The sequence below is a fragment of the Phacochoerus africanus genome, chromosome 1 (genome assembly GCF_016906955.1).
Source record: "Phacochoerus africanus isolate WHEZ1 chromosome 1, ROS_Pafr_v1, whole genome shotgun sequence".
Lineage (NCBI taxonomy): Eukaryota > Metazoa > Chordata > Mammalia > Artiodactyla > Suidae > Phacochoerus > Phacochoerus africanus.
Window position 1 is genome coordinate 180,364,688 of NC_062544.1, and position 17,155 is coordinate 180,381,842.

Here is a 17,155-nt window from a genome sequence, read left to right on the forward strand (position 1 = left end):
GCATGTTGGAGACTTTGCACTCAGCATTTTTATTCCATTTCTGGTCCACAGAAATGTTTATCTTGCTTTTAAGTCCAGGTAAGTCTTTTTAAAAATATATTTCATATATTAGCAATCTCTTTTCAGCCAAAAATATTTCTTTCCTTCCAATTATGAACTTATGACACCATTTTCAACAGAAGTCTGAGCTCCCAGAGACTTTTTAAAAGGTCCAAAATGCCACCCTCTTCTAGGAACATTTTAAAGCTAATGGAATGAAATAAAAGTTTCTGCAGGAAGTTATATGGTATTTTCTTTATGGCAACATGACACCTAGGGAAATAAACTGGCTGTTGATGCAGGTATGGGAAATTCAATACTTAAAAAAAACTGATTGTGGAGTTCCCATCCTGGCGCAGCGAAAACGAATCCGACTAGGAACCATGAGGTTTCGGGTGTGATCCCTGGCCTCGCTCAGTGGGTTAAGGATCCAGTGTTGCCATGAGCTGCGGTGTAGGTCGCAGACAGGGCTCGGATCCCAAATTGCTGTGGCTGTGGTGTAGGCCGGTGGCTAGAGCTCCAATTCGACCCCTAGCCTAGGAACCTCCATATGCTGCTGGTGTGGCCCTAAAAAGACAAAAAAAAAGAGACATAAAAAATGATATTATAAAATTCCATTATTCCAATTATAGACAGACTTCTTAAAATTCACATTGGTTTAACACTTCATTTGGGGGGATTTTTCATTTTTTATTTTTATTTTTTTTGTGAATCTAGAGCACTGGAACTAAATAGGGAAAAAAAAATCCTGGCAATAATAACAAACTAAAAACACACTGATAATTGCTGTCAAAATTTCAAAACTATGGCAAATCCCACATCAGAAATGTTCTGTGCTGAATTTTTTTTTTTTTTTGTCTTTTAGGGCGGCACCCGCAGCATGTGGAGGTTCCCAGGCTAGGGGTCCAATAGGAACTGTAGCCGCTGGCCTGCACCACAGCCACAGCAACGTGGGATCTGAGCTGCTTCTGTGACCTACACCACAGCTCATAGCAATGCTGGATCCCCAACCCACTGAGCAAGGTCAGGGATCAAACCTGAGTCCTCATGGATGCTAGTCGGGTTTGCTAACCTCTGAGCCACGACGGGAATTTCCTGTGCTGGATTTTTGAAAGTATCCATTTACTCTGTTCAATTAAGGGCAGCTTCAGGATTAACCTCTTCACACTTGTATCACCTAATGCTTCTACCTGATCATATTTAGACTCCTCGGCCTGACCTAAGTCCAAAAATTCTATTTCCACATTTCCAAAATACTCATTTGGTCCTCAACATAAATATAATCACAGCAATAGTTACTATTTATTTTTGCTTTACACATATTATCTCATTTAATCCTCAAAAATCACTTTCATTAACTCTTATCTTTACAGGAGATACAGTGACGAAGAATCAAATAATCTTTAACTATGGCAACGATGAAAAGCCAAAGCCGTGCCCCATGCTAAAATGAGAGTGGCCAGAAAGAGCAACTAGAAAATTTGAGACCCGAGGAATGCCTCATCTCCTATACCTGTACCCTCTTGCTCTTCTAGGCACTTCCTCCCAACAAAGACATCAACTATCCCTTTTGGAAAGAATCACCCACTGGAATGCAGCCTGGAGACAAGGGGCAGATTAGGAAACCTTCTCACTCTAAGGTTACTGTGTCACAGAAAAGCTGAGGTCCAGGGAGAGGATAGGGCAATGAAGCCTGTTGTCAGGTAGCAACCGACAGGTCAAGGTCTAGATTTAACAATTGGGATTTAACATGATCTCTGTTTTCTGAGTTAAGAAAAAACAAATAAACCAACAGTCTATCAAGCTTCTAAGGAAATTGTAAAACTCTAAATCAAAAAGTTGTGCTTTTTGTCTCTGCAGCAATCTGTGGTTCCCCTCACAACAACATTAAGGGGGCTGCTTGCAGAGACCCCAGAAAGGGAATCCCCCAATCCTTCCCAGAAAGGCAAACTAGAGTTGCCAAATTAACCAAGCAACTAACTTTACTGCTAAGAAAAAGAGTTCTCAGGATATCCTTAGCCAGTTGGGTTTTTGCTATGGACGTGATCATCACAGGGTGTTGTTTTCCCTTTCCGCTTTCCAAATGGTTTTCATTGCAACCACTCTGTGTTCCCTTCATCATTATATTGGAATATGAGGAGGAGGGGGAAAATAATTAAAATTCCCATACATTTAGTTTTCCAGACCAGATTTTTGGAGCTGGAGTGACTGGATGAATCTGGTTATCATCTTTTAGAGTGGGGGTGGGGGTTGGTTTGTTTTCAGTTGCATGAGGAATAGCTGCATTAGTTAAGTAGTGCATTTCTGAATTTTATGTATATGTGAATAAGGGTACGAATGTGTGGTAAGTAGCTTGTACGGGGATTAGTGATTCTCACCTCCTTGTAGTCACATCCTTATGTTCCTTACGTAAGCTGTGTGTGGACTGCACCTAGGAGCTTGCTTCTGGTGAACAGGAAAAGGCTAAAGTGATGAGATGACACTTCTGAGTTCAGGTTATAAAAAACTGTGTCTTATGTCTTGTTTGTACTCTCTGTGCCCTTCTTGATTCCTCTGACAATGCTGCCAAGCTGTGAACTGCTCTCTGGAGAGGCTAATACAAGAAACTGAGGGCAGCTTCCAGTCAGCCACCAAGAAGAAACTGAGGCTCTCAGTTCAAGAGACCTTGACTAACAGAATCCTGACAACAACCATATCAGTGAACTTGGAAGCAAATCCTTCCCAGTTGAGCCTTTAGGTGCTACTAAAGCTGTGGCCATCACTTTGATTGCAGCCTGTGAGAAACTCTGTGCCAAAAAACCCAACTAAGCCATGCCTGGATTCTTGACCCACAGAAACTAAGAGATAATAAATGTTGCTGCTTTAAGCCACTAAGTTTTTGCATAATTTATTATGTAATCACTGATAACTGATAGAGTTATGGTTCTAAACAGCTAAAGGAAAAGCTATAGTGGCTATCTTCTGGTTTCTGTGTGCTCAGAATCAAATGCTGTCTTTTCTGGTAAGTATACCCTGGTTTCCTTTAGGGAACAATTCCCCCCATAATTCTAAGTGACTAAATTGTTTAGACGGAGTTGACTCATCCTTCCTCCCATCTCCCAACTAAATATATTTGATCCAAATTTGGCATATGAGATCCAATGCTGAGACTTCTGCTGGAATTACTAGAGGGCTGCTGGGAAAGCATTCTTTGTGTTGGACTGGAAGTTGGTAGAATGTAAGCCTGGAGCCACCGAGGCTACAAAAGACAGAGGTTTTGTAAAAATGAAGCCAATACAGAGAAAAGGAGAGTTGAGGAAGAGAAAGTGATGGAAGTCCTGTTGAGTCTTTAAGCCTCTGAATCCAGTACTGCCTCATCAGTCTTTCTCTTGACTTCATATGGACCAATATATTTCCTTTGTTTCTCCACTGTTTACCCTCATTCAATCAGAAATAAATTTATTTAAAAAAGCAAAATTTCAATATATTCATCTAGGAGGTCCCATGAGAACAGGAACCAAATCTGGCATATTCACAACTATATTTCCCATTACCTAGCAAGCAGGGATTACTCAATAGTGTCTATAGAACGAGCGAATGAGTGAATTAAATTTTTCTGAGAAAAAACTGTGAACACACCCAACTTAGCAGAAGTGCTATACAAGTGTTTTATAATCATGGAGAGAGTAACATCCCTTAAAAAAAAAAATGAAAATAGTGTTCTAGTTCTACAACTTTGAAAGATTATTTGCAAACAATATTTTAAGTATAAAGACAATTTGGATTAGATAAGCTATTTTAAAACCTCCACTGTTCATCGTATGTAAAAATCCTCTAATTCTTAGAATGATTCTTTATTATTATTAAAGAAAAACTCCTCTTTTTAAGTGTATTCTCATCTTGGGGCATTTCCGAAATGAAGGCTAGAATTTATTTTAGCAATACTACATTAGCTAGCTCCCATGCACTACATGAATAAAACTGTGCCCAAATCAGCTGATTAGAACCCTCAATGCCTTGTCACAGACACAATATTACAAATAATGTTTTGGTTCCTAGGTTAACTAACAGAAATATATATTTATACCATCACTTAGATCCAACCACTGATTTACTGAAAATACAGAAAGGAAAGAAGTATGTCAAACCACACCATGCGGATACAATTAGCAAAGTCGAAACTGTGGGGCTGAACAAGCAATTTGGTTTCTTCAAAAAATTAACTGCAGGGAGAAAAATAGAGACGGAAGGGGTATCTATCTAGTCTAAAAGAAACTTCAAAGATATATCAACCAATTACAACATGTAAACCATTTTGGATCTTGATTCAAACAAACTTTTAAAAATGTGACACAGAGAACACAATCAAAACTTTGAACACTTCCTGGATATTTGGTAATATTAAGGGATTATTATTTTTAAGGTATGATCATGGTATTACGGGTATGTTAACAAGGGTTCTTACCTTTTAGCTGTATATACTGAAAATTTCACAGCTGAAATACGATATCTGAATTTGCTTCAAAATAACTGGGGGAGTGGGAAAGTAGATATGGACATGGATAAGACAGGCTTGATCGTGGATTGACGGTTGTTGGGGCTGGGCAATGAGTACATAGAGATTCATTATACTATTCTGTCTACTTTTGTGTATTTTTAAATTCTCCATAATAAGTTTTAAGTTTTTAAAATAAGGAAATAGAACAAAGAAAATATATAAGGTACCTAATTATTATCAATGTGGTGACCATATTATCCAATTTAAAAATCTGGATACATAGGATGACAAATACCTGAATAGACCCATCCAAGAAAATCACAAGATATATACTTGCAAATTTTTCAGGTGATTATAATCATCTAAATTCCGAATACTGAAGATAGAGACAAATGATACAGATATGAGAAAGAAGAGGAAGAAGGTAGAGTTCCCTTTTCTTTGGCAGAGGGTTTGCCATTGGTACATTATCTTTGGCCACTCCTACGACCTTTCATCAGCTAACTTTTTTTTTTTTTTTTTGCTATTTAGGGACACAGCTACGGCATATGGAAGTTTCCAGGCTAGGGGTTCAATCAGAGTTGCAGCCGCTGGCCTATGCCACAGCCACAGCAATGAGGGAACTGAGCCACACTGCATCTATGACCTACACCTCAGCTGATGACAATGATCGATCCCTTAACCTACTGAGCAAGCCCAGGGATCAAACCCACATCCTTGTGGATACTAGTCGGGTTTGATACCACTGAGCCAACTAACCTAAAAAAAAAAAAGCATGTAGTCACCATCCTCCACCTGGATGGGATGGTCTTAGTTTCTGCAGAACAACTCAAAGATACGCGCTTTTGTACCAGGGAGGGCCCTGCAGGGTCCTGCTCGGTTTCAATCCTCCCTTTTCTTAGATTGTTCCTCTCAATCTTGACGGGAACAGGTGAAGGACAAGAAAGGGAATTATGTTTTAGATAGAGGGGTTAACCACAAACTTGGCAGAGAAATTCAGTTTTAAGGGGCCTCAGTTTCATCCCTGCCTAAACCCCATAACTAAAGTTATAGCTATAGGTACTCAAGTTCTATATCAGTGAAAGGTTCTTATTTTATGTCATGAAAAGGTCACTAATGATACAGTTAAAATATTTCTATTATGGCTGAATTTTTATATACCTGATATAAATATGATTAACAAAGATAATTCCATATTCTGTATTGTAAACTAATGTGAAAATAAGCAGCATTAATCAACCACGAAACACAATCATACCTGCATGGTCCTTCTTTTGGTTAACGTTACTTGAAAATTCTTCCACTCCCAACGTTGCTCTATCACATGTGCAAAGACAACGTGTCCATTTCCACAGGCTCCAGCGACCTGGGTGCCATCAATTGACCATGCAATATTAAATATGCTGCCAGTGTTGGGCTTTTCTAAAGCATATGACCACTGGGGAGGAAAGAATAAAAATAGAATCAATTTATTAAAAAAACTTAAAGAAGTTTTAAATTGAACAAATGTTAACATTTTAAGATGATTTTTTAAAAGAACGTGTCTTTATTCTAAAATTATTAAGAAATATTTTTCTTAGTAAAATGATAGTATACTGAGCAGAAGATACAGATGTAATTTTTAAAGCTCACAGTAGGATACATAACATGATAAAAGTGTATGAAGTCTCTCAAGAGCTCTCAAACCATGCCATTTTGGTTTTTTTTAATTGAAATATAGTTGATTTACAATGTTAATTTCTGCTGTACAGCAAAGTGACTCCGTTATTATACATAATTCTTTTTAAACTTATTTTCCATTATCATAGGATATTGATCCTTGTTTTATAGAGTAAGACCTTATTTATCCATTTTATATATAATGGTCTGCATCTGTTAACTCCAAACTACCAATCTTTCTCCCCACCCCAGACAGCGTTTTGATTTACCTGATTTGATTTACTTTTACGCAGTAACACTAAATGGATAAATACAAAGATTCCATAGGGAATAACTTACTATTAATTTATAAGGGTCTCTATAGTCCCTATATCTGAAACTTTATTACAATATTTGTCACTAAAAATTGATATTAAACACATAATTGTAGCTAAAGTATCTGATACAAATCTTAAACCATGAAAGTATAGGTAAATAGATTTTTTCTTTTTTTTCCACAGTGCAGTAAGTATAACCTCTTCTAGAATCTGTTTGAGAAAGCAATCTAGGGATATAAGTAAACATCAACTGGGACAAAAGAGATTTGTGTGTATGTGTGTGAATAAGACAGAAAGAAAAAACTTTTTCAAAGGTGGTATTTTATGCATTTTCTTTCATTTTTCAGATGAAACATACATATTTACTAGAAGGATGATTTACCTATTTGACTAAATTTATATTCTCTTTCCATTATTCCAACCTTACAGCCTATAGTTAAATTATGGTGTTTTTTTTTTTTTCTTTGCTTTTTAGGGCTGCACTGGCCGCATATGGAGGTTCCCAGGCTAGGGGTCGAATCAGAGCTACAACTGCCGGCCTACACCACAGCCACAACAATGCAGGATCCGAGCTGCATCTGTGACCTACACCATAGCTCATGACAATGGCAAATCCTTAACTCACTGAGCGAGGCCAGGGATCAAACCCGCAACCTCATGGTTCCTAATCGGATTCGTTTCCGCCATGCCATAAAATCTTTTATGATTTTATTATAGTTGATTTACAGTGTTGGGTCAATTTCTGCTATACAGCAAAGTGACCCAGTCATACATATATATACATAATTATTCTCGTATTATCTTCCATCATGTTCTGTCATAAGAGATTGGATACAGTTCCCTGTGCTATACAGCTGGAAGATATTTATTTATTTATTTATTTATTTATTGGCTACCCTGAGTTCCCAGGCAAAGGATCGGATCTGAGCCACAGCTGTGACCTACACTGCAGCTGGAACATCCCCAAATCCTTAACCCACTATGCTGGGCCAGAGATTGAACCTGAGTCCCAGTGCTTCAGAGATGCTGCTGATCCTACTGCACCACAGCAGGAAATTAAGTTTTAATTTTATTTGTTGTTGTTGCCCTTGAGTGGGTATTTTTGTTCTACACTGTTTTTTGGTTTGTTTTTTTTTTTTTGTGGATTTAAAAAAAAAATATTATCAGCTATGGGCTTACAAAAAATTTGGAGAAAAAGGAAAAAATATAGAAAAAACTTCACCAATTCAGACTAATATGAAACAAGACTTTAAATTCTCAATGGAAGTTCACACACACACACACACACACACACACACACACACACACAAAACCTGAGTAACTCCTACTACTCACTGACACTTTTTTTTCAAATCCTTCCCATCCCCTTCAAACCTGTAACAGTCGCTTAAAAGGCCCCATAATAAAGTCACTATGGAGAAGGTAATGAACAAACTGAAACTTTGCTTCATCAGCAGCATGAAAATTCATATTTTAAAATTATTTAAAGTTTGATTTAAAAATATCCAAAGAACAAAATCAGCCAGAAATATCTTACTAAAGTTAAACAGAAATATTTATCTAAGAACTCATGGATACTTGGTACTAAGAGGAGAAAATGGAAAGAAATTTAAAATATTATCATCACCCTATATTCCTCTGATTTTGTTCAGAATCCACAGCCACAGCAACACCAGATCCAAGACGTGTGGTGACTTACACCACAGCTTGCAGCAACATCGAATCCTTAACCCACTGAGCAAGCCAGGGATTGAACTGATATCCTCATGGAGACTATGTTGGGTTCTTAACCTGCTATTCCACAATGGTAACTCCTGGGCTCATTTTTTCATTCACTTTTGGTTTTAGGAATTGCTTTCCAAAAAATTAATTTTTTTTATAATTATGTAAAGTATTTACATGGTCCCAAAGTTAAATTTATCAAAAATATATGTATAAAACACAGTGTAGTCAAAGAAGTCTAATTTCTATCACTTTTCTCTCTCCCAGTTTTTCTTTCTCAATATAGATAAAATTTTTTAATTTTGTTTTATCCCTGTATCTTTCTTCACTCTAAGTGTGTGTGTACCAGCATTTATCTAAGAAAGGGGTAGGAGTAGTAATACAAATAGGTCTAAATAGATATGCAGACATTATCTATTGTACTATATGGATACGCATTCGCTTATAGCTATTGATAGTATAACCAATATGTTTTTGTGTGATATGCATATGCATATATGTGGCTTTCAGATTGTTCATCTGAAGCTACTTCTCCAGCAGACTCCTTGAAAAACTTATGGGAACAACATTCCCTGAGTTCTTTTGCATGTTTATACTAGCTTGCTTATGATCTCTACACTTAAAAGTCAGAATGGCTCGCATATCCTATGTTAACCATTAGAATGTTGCCATTAAAGTCTGATGATATTCTGATTTCCTTTCCTTTTTTCTTCTTTAAACTCCTATAGTTTTATTACCATATATCTTGGTGTTGGCCATCTGGGTTGATTTTCCTAGGTATCTGGTATGCCTTTTCAGTGTCAATTTCAAATATCTTATGGTTGAGGAAATCTTTCTTGAATAATGGCTTTTAGTATTTTTCTGCCACTGCTTTGGGCTTCTCCTCTGAAGACACCTATATGTACTTTGAATCTTTTCTGCCTATCTTCTCTATTACTTTCCATCAAACTTTGTATCTCTTTTGTCATTTCCTTGCCTCCATTTCACATTCTATTTATTTTAAGGCATTATCCACAGTGTTTATTTGCTCTGCTTTGGTCTTCACTTGAGTAATAATTTTCCTTTAAAAAAAAAAATTCCTCCTGAGTTCTGTCATTTCTCTTTAAAAGTGCCCATTCTCCAACCACCTCATTTTTAGTTTTCCTAGTTCTGATTTATACGGTTATTTCATGGTTTTTGTCATGTTTTTTAACATCCTTCAACTCGTTTCAAATTAATTGGCTGTACTGTTTGTTTACGGCATAATTCTGTTGTCTTTGGCAACATTACGTAAGTTAACTGGGAGCCTGTTCTGCTGCTTATTTTAAGTAAAATGGGTTTTGCTGTACTTTGGGGAGGGAAAGATGTTCCATCCACCAGGATAGCTCTAGAGCTCTCTCTTCTGTTTTCTCACCGTGATTTTTTTTTTAAAGGCTCCATATTTTGAAATGAGCATCCCCTACCTCTTTAACTTTATCTGGACCTATTCTTTTCTTTGCTCAACAGTCTCTGTTCTGATCAATCTGGATTTTACCCTTAGCAATATCTGCAGTTCAGGGCTTTGTCCTGAAAGGAAGTTTGGGGGTTTTTTTTGGTGGGGGGGTGGTTAAGGCCACACACACAGCATATGGAAGTTCCTGGGCCAGGGAATGAATCTGAGCCACAGCTGTAATCCACACCACAGGTGCAATGCTGGATCATTTACCCCACTGGGCAGGGCTGGGGATTGAACCTGAGCCTCTGACGTGACCTGAGCCACTGTAGTTGGATTCTTAATCCCCTGTGTCATGGCAGAACTCCCTGAAAGGAAATTTGATTTATTGGTTTCAAGAGTAAATTAGACCCAGACATCTAGCACTGTTTGATCCTTACACTTCCTCAGAATTGGATCCTATGGAAGTTCCTTGCCAATTTCATCTGCTGTTCTCAGATTGGCCTTTCTCACTTTCAGGTATTTGTTGGTGATTTGGGAGTTCTTTTCTTGTGGTCTTAGAAGCCTGATTACCTTTCCTCTGCTTCCTCACACAGAGATGCAGATACCATGTATATCTGCCAATGGTACTTTTGGGAAAATCATTTGTATTTAAGGGGTTTATAGAGATACAGTATCACCTAGTTTTGCTGTAGTTGCTATCTGCAAGTTTTTTTGTTGGAGTCTTTTACTTTCTCTGTTTTATGAGGAGACCTGAAAAGATTCAAAAACTATGCCACTATACTCAACAACATGGATAAATCTCACAGATGTATAGTTGAGAGGAAAAGGTCAAAGTGTAAATATGGTATGATTTAATTTATATAAAGGTCAAAACAGGCAACTGATCTATGGTGGCAGACATCAGAATAGTAGTTACTACAGAGGGGTGAATGAATGGGAAGAGGCACAAAGGAAACTTCTGGGTTGTTGATAATGTTCTATATCAATATGGGTGGTGATTTCTTTGGTATTTATATATGTAAAAAAGTACTGGAGTTCCTCTGTGGCTTGGCAGGTTAAGGACCAGGCATTGTCACTGCTGTGGCTTGTGTTGCTGCTGTGGCACAGGTTTGACCCCTAGCCTGGGAATATCCACATGCTCCAGGTACAGCCCAAAAAAAAAAAAAAAATTACTGAGCTGTACACATATGATACTATATATGTTACGTATCAATTTTTTTATAATGCTGCCTCTGCCATTATCTTTCACCCTTAACCTATTTTTACTGAAATTATACTCATACTTTGCTTTCACAGTTTGAGTATTTTGAAACATAATTGAGCTGAAATAAGTATATATTCTAGTATACTTATAAAAATAAATGATATATAAAAATATATATTTATAGTGATAATTATGTAAAATAAATGATATATAAAATATCTATTTATAGTATTAATCATGTAAAAATACATCTGCTCAATGACTTATACACATAAAAAATATTTTATTTTTGTATGTATTTTTATTTTGTTATACTGCTTTATTCCATAAATTTCTTCAAAATATAAGCTTTCTTATATATTTAATTAAATGATTTAATACTCATCACTATTTGTGTCTTCACAATACTGGCTAAGTTTTTCCCCCCACAATTCCAAGGAATAAATGGCAACTAACTCAGTTTTCTTAGAATACAGAATATGAAAAACTAAACATAAATTACTTTTGACTTGGTTACGTGAAAATAATTTGTAAGAAATAATGTGAATGGGCAAAAAACAGAAGAAAGACAACAGAAAAAAAGTAGTTAATATAAAAGAAGTTTAGGGAACACAAATGTGATCTGTATTCACAATATGCTATCCAAGTAAAACACCAATATTATTATTATTATGCGCTGTCTATGAAAAAGCACTATGTCACTGACCAAGAACAGTCAGTTGCTATTGTGCTTCTAGCAATACACAGGCATGCTTTGTTTTACTGTGCTTCACTTTCTTATGCATTATAGATACTGCATTTTTCACAAGTTGAAAGTCTGTGGCAACTTGTGAGGAAGCCTTTCAAGCAACATTTTCCAACAGCACATTTCTCTACGTCACATTCTGGTAATTCTTGCAATATTTCAAACTTTTTCATAATTATTATATTTGCTATGGTGATCTGTGATCAATGGTCTTTGCTATTACCATTGTCACTGCAATGTGGTAGAAACAGCGAAGGGAAGTAGAATTAGAACTGGAGCCTAAAGACATGACTGAATTACTACAATCTCATGATAAAAGTTTAATGGATGAGAAGTTGCTTCTTAATGGATGAGCAAAGAAAGTATTTTCCTGAGATGGAATCTACTCCTGGGGAAGATTACAGAAATGACAACAAAGGATTTCAGATATAACATGAGCTTATCTGCTAAAGCAGTGGCAGAGTTTGAAGAGGATTAATTCCAATTTTGAAACTATAAAATGCTATCAAACAGATCTGAGTGCTAAAGAGAAATCATTCGTGAAAGGAAGAGCCAATCAATTCTCACTTTAAGAGAGTGAGAATGTGTCTCAACAGGTTAAGAACTCAACTAGTATCCATGAGGATGCAGGTTCAATCCCTGGCCCTGTTCAGTGGATTAAGGATCCGGCATTGCTGTGAGCTGTGGTGTAAGTTGCAGATGTGGCTCAGATCCCATGTCACTGTGGCATACGTTGGCAGCTGCAGCTCCAATTCAACCCCTAGCCTGGGAACATCCTAGGCTACAGGTGCAGCCCTAAAAAAACCAAAAAAAAAAAAAAACTTTACGAAACTGCCACAGCCACTCCAACTTTCAGCAACCACCACCCTCAATGATTAGCAGCCATTAATATCAAGCAAGACCCTCCACCAGCAAAAAGATTATGACCACTAAAGACTCAGATAAGGGTTAGCATTTTTTTATCAGCAAAGTATTTTTTAATTAAGGTATGGAGGCATGTAAATAGTTTTTAAAAACATAATGCTATTGCACTAGACTATAGTATAGTGTAAACATAACTTTTACATGCACTGGAAAACTAAAAAATTTTTATAACTCCCTTATTGTAATATTTGCTTTATGGTAATGGTCTGGAATCAAACCCAAAATATCTCACACAACATCTCCAAGGTATGCCTGTATATTTGTCTAAAGGCAGTCTTGAAAATTTGTGAGGCTGGTCAGTTTAGTTGTGGCTCTGGGTAAATATCACTGACATCTGCCCAAATATCCAGGACTTTGGTGGTCTATGGCTACCCAGAAAGTCTCCCCATAAAAACCCTATCGTGGGAATTCCCTTCATGGCTCAGCGGTTAACGAACCTGACTAGGATCCATGAGGATGCGGGTTCTATCCCTGGCCTTGCTCAGTGAGTTAAGGATCCGGAGTTGCCATGAGCTGTGATGATGCAGGTTGCAGACATGGCTCGGATCCCAAGTTGCTGTGGCTGTGGCGTAGGCTGGCACTTTTTAGCTCCGAATTGACCCTTAGCCTGGGAACTTCCATATGCAGCAGGTGCAGTCCTAAAAAGCAAAACAAAACATCTCCCTGGGTAATAGTATCTTTGCCTCTCTTTTCACACTCACATCCAAAAATCTACACTCAACTAGCCAAATTGCTTAGAAAAGAACCTGATATGAACAAGTTCAATGTGTTACTCCCATGATACTATTATATTTTAAGGAATAATAAGGTCTTAAAGCAAAGCAACAAAGCTAATAGGAGAAATTTTGTTATCAATAAAGAGGTGGTAAAAGCCTTTCCCAAACAGTCCATCCACATAACTCATTGCAAAGGTTGGCCCTGTACCACAGTTACAAAGATGGTTTTCTATTACTGCTGTAACAAATTACCACAAGCTTAGAGGCTTAAAACAACACAGCTTTATTACCTTACAGTGCTATAGGTCATAAATCCAACATAGGTTTCACTAAGCTAAAATAAAGGTGGGCAAGGCTGCATTCCTTTTTGGAGGCCCTGGGGAAAAATTCATTTCCTTGATCGTTCAGGATGTTACGTTCAGAAAATTCAGTTTCTTGCAGTTGTAGGACTGAGATCCCCATTGCCATCATGGCCATTTGTAAGTTCTAGAGGCCACCTGCATTGCTTGGCTGTGGTCCCCTTCCCCCATCTTTTTTTTTTTTTTTTTTTTTTTGCTTTTCAGGACCACACCTGTGGTATATGGAAGTTCTCAGGCTAGAAGTAGAATCAGAGCTGCAGCCACCAGCCTACACCAGTCACAGCAACGTGGGATCCAAGAGAAGTCTGCGACCTACACCATAGCTCACAGCAACACCAGATCTTTAACCCACTGTTCGAGGCCAGGGATGGAATCTGCACCCTCGTGGATACTAGTTGGGTTTGTTTCTACTGAGACATAATGGGAACTTGCCCTTCCCCCACCTTTAAAGCCAGCTACAGCAGGTTGAGCTGCTCTTACTTTGAATGTCTCTTCCTTCATCCTCTAACCCAGTCAGAAAATATTCTCTGCTTTTTTAGTGTGCATATAATTAGTTTGGGCCAATCTGAATAATCAGATAGCACCTAAAAGTCCACCCTTGGAGTTTCTGTCGTGGATCAGTGGTAATGAACCCGACTAGTATCCATGAGGATATGGGTTTGATGCCTGGCCTCGCTCAGTGGGTTGAGGATCTGGTGCTGCTGCGAGCTGTGGTATAGGCTGGCAGCTGCAGCTCCAATTCGACCCCTAGCCTGGGAGCTTCCACATGCTGCCAGTATGGCCCTAAAAAGATAAAAAATAAAATAAAAATAAAAAATAAAAGTCCACCCCTTAACTACATTTGCTAAGTCTCTTTTGCCATTTAAGATAATATACATAGGTTCTGGGGATCATCAGGGCATGGGCATTTGCCCTAAGATTATAGTAACCAATTTGGGAATTTGAAAAGCTTGTTCATCTTTTCCCTAAAAATTCACATGTAAGCATAAAAACATGAAATAATATTTTTACCTCTTTAAAAAAGTAGTTTGGCGTTTGTGATTTTGGCTTTTGAAAGCTTATTCACAATTAAAAGGAAACTAAACAATAATTTGATCATGTTGTCACCTAACGGTAGTACGACCTTGGTATTATTCACGTGGTACCGAATGATCAGGAATGTAAATATTAAAAACATTTAAAAATTTCTGAGTGAGCTTCTTTTAAAAAGAAAAAAGTATCAAATTGGGTTTATTACATCAAGCAAAATATGCATTTAATATTCTACCTCATGAGTTATTCAAAAAGCAGTTTCTTTAGGAGAAAGCTATCATTTTTCATGAATATTTCCTAATAGTATGAAAACTTAGACTATGAGACAGAGCTTTCCTCAGAAAAAATATGGACAATCTTAGAATAGCAGGGGAAAGTCCTTAAGGAACAATTTTAAATTGCTAAATCTATAGCCTCTAACAAATGATACTGTAAATAATTAGATATGAACAATGGTCTGAAAAAAATCTGTAGAATTCTTGAAGAGAGTAAGGGAAAGTTAATTTCACTAAAGACAATGAAATAAAAGGAAATAATATCTTTTCTTAAATCAAAATAAAGCTTTTTTTTTTTTTTTTAGATAATTGGTATCTCTGGCAATGACTAATTAAAATGTGTGAATACCGGTCTGGTTTATGAGGTATTTATAAGTAAAAAAAAAAAGGAGAGAGATTTTAGGAGAGGAAATTATCATTTCTCTTCCAAATAGAGGGTGGAGGAACAATGACACACTGTATATAAGGAGTCATAGCTGGAAGGACCCATGTGTAACAGGAGCTTTTGCATGATTTTAGCATATGTGCATCCAGAGAACATTTGTCTAACAGAAGTGAAGTTCTGTGCTTCTAGACTTAAGAGAGTTAAATTTAGATTTTTAGGTACGAAAACCAGAAAGAAGCAAATTCAAATGTGTGCTTCTTGGTGAAAAAACAACACATAATTTGTTGGTCATTTAAAAAAGGTGTTTTTAAAGGTTTTAAGTTACTCCACCAGAGAGGAGTGGAGTACTTTAACCAAGTTTAACCTCATTTAAAATAAGTACAGACATATCTGAAAATTTACAACTATTCCCTTATTTTCTCTCCCACAGTAATTATTAAATAGCTGTTATTTTATAATCTGTTTACATATCCATGCTTGAAAGAGGGTGAGTTATTCCTAGAAGACAGATATGGATGTTATTCTTTGAATAGCCAGGGTATCACACAGAACTTAACACACATGAATATTTGTTGAATGAATGAATGTGCCCATGTCCTTAGGCAAGCCTTCCTTCCCAGAGCTCAACCTTGACTTTTAAAATAAAAAAAATAAAAGGAACAAATTAAAAGCCAAAGATTTACTAAACTAGCCTTCTCAAATACATCAACCAAACTGACTACATGGATCAATTCTAGTAAAACTAGTCAAAATGCTGCAAGGTAAGTTATTAATTGAGTTATATTAATTAAGTTTATATGTCATTAAGTAAAAACAGTATATTTTGTTTGGATAGTGATCCATTAAAATGAAACATTTATGGGACACCTACTACATGTTAGATGCTGATTTTAAAAAGATTAAAAGTAAATTCTGCAATGGAACTCTGATTTTTTAATTTGCTTGCCAAGTTTCCCAATTCTGGACAGCAGGGTCTCATATTATAAAAGAAGCCCAGTTCCCTTACCTTATGGTTTATACCTTATTGCTTTATGGTTTCTACCAAAGTTGGTTTTATAGCAAATCTGAAAATACAATTCTAATTTCCATTATAAAAGTCAGAAAATTATTCATGTAAAAAGAAACACTCTCAAAGGATTAAACTGGAAACTGCGGGCAAATAAAGCTAAGGAGGCTTTGGAAAGCAAATGGCAACCTACTGGGTTGGCTGCCTCCCTCCTCTATTTCCTAGGACCTGTCCCTTTCCAGCAATCCTTATGCTTATTGTGTTAAGAGTGCTGATGGCCATGTTTATACAACATACCCCAATCTGCCTAGACATATCTGATCAGACCGGGCATGAATACCTAACTTAGGCTGGGTCAATGCCTCCTTCCCTGAGTGTGTTTAAAACTAGGACCAAGTTTTTTTTTTTGGGGGGGGGGGCCCCACACCTGTGGCATATGTAAGTTCTCAGGCTAGGGACTGAATCAGAGCAGCAGCTGGTAGCCTACATTACGGCCACAGCAATGTGGGATCTGAGCTGTGTCTGTGAACAACTCCACAATTCACAGCAACGCCATATCCTTAACCCACTGAGCAAGGCCAGGGACTGAACCTGAGTCCACATGGATGCTAGTCAGATTTGTTTCCGCTAAGCCATGACAGGAACTTCTAAAGACATAACTTGACTATAACAACTTTTAAAAGTACCTTCCAAATGTTTCACCCTTCTCTTTACTACTTCTATATAAATGTACTAGCGTAAGAGGATCCTCAAAAGCATACATCTTTAGCCGAGTTGTATCGATACAATTCATAAAATTATGTGTTCATGAATTAAGTTTAGGTAAAACAGATGCAAAGTTTCTTATTTTTCCTTAAGGCACACTAATGGTTTTTATTATC

At 37.0% G+C, this 17,155-nt stretch overlaps 1 protein-coding gene across 3 annotated transcripts in view; it reads right to left on the minus strand.

Annotated features, from left to right (window-relative positions):
- The window catches only part of IFT80 (intraflagellar transport 80), a 134,810-nt gene that overhangs the window by 61,084 nt on the left and 56,571 nt on the right, over positions 1–17,155 (minus strand). For all 3 annotated transcript variants that reach the window (XM_047785687.1, XM_047785686.1, XM_047785688.1), the window contains one exon: positions 5,775–5,954. In XM_047785687.1, the coding sequence (XP_047641643.1) occupies positions 5,775–5,954 (180 nt within the window). The remainder of the gene's footprint in view (positions 1–5,774; positions 5,955–17,155) is intronic.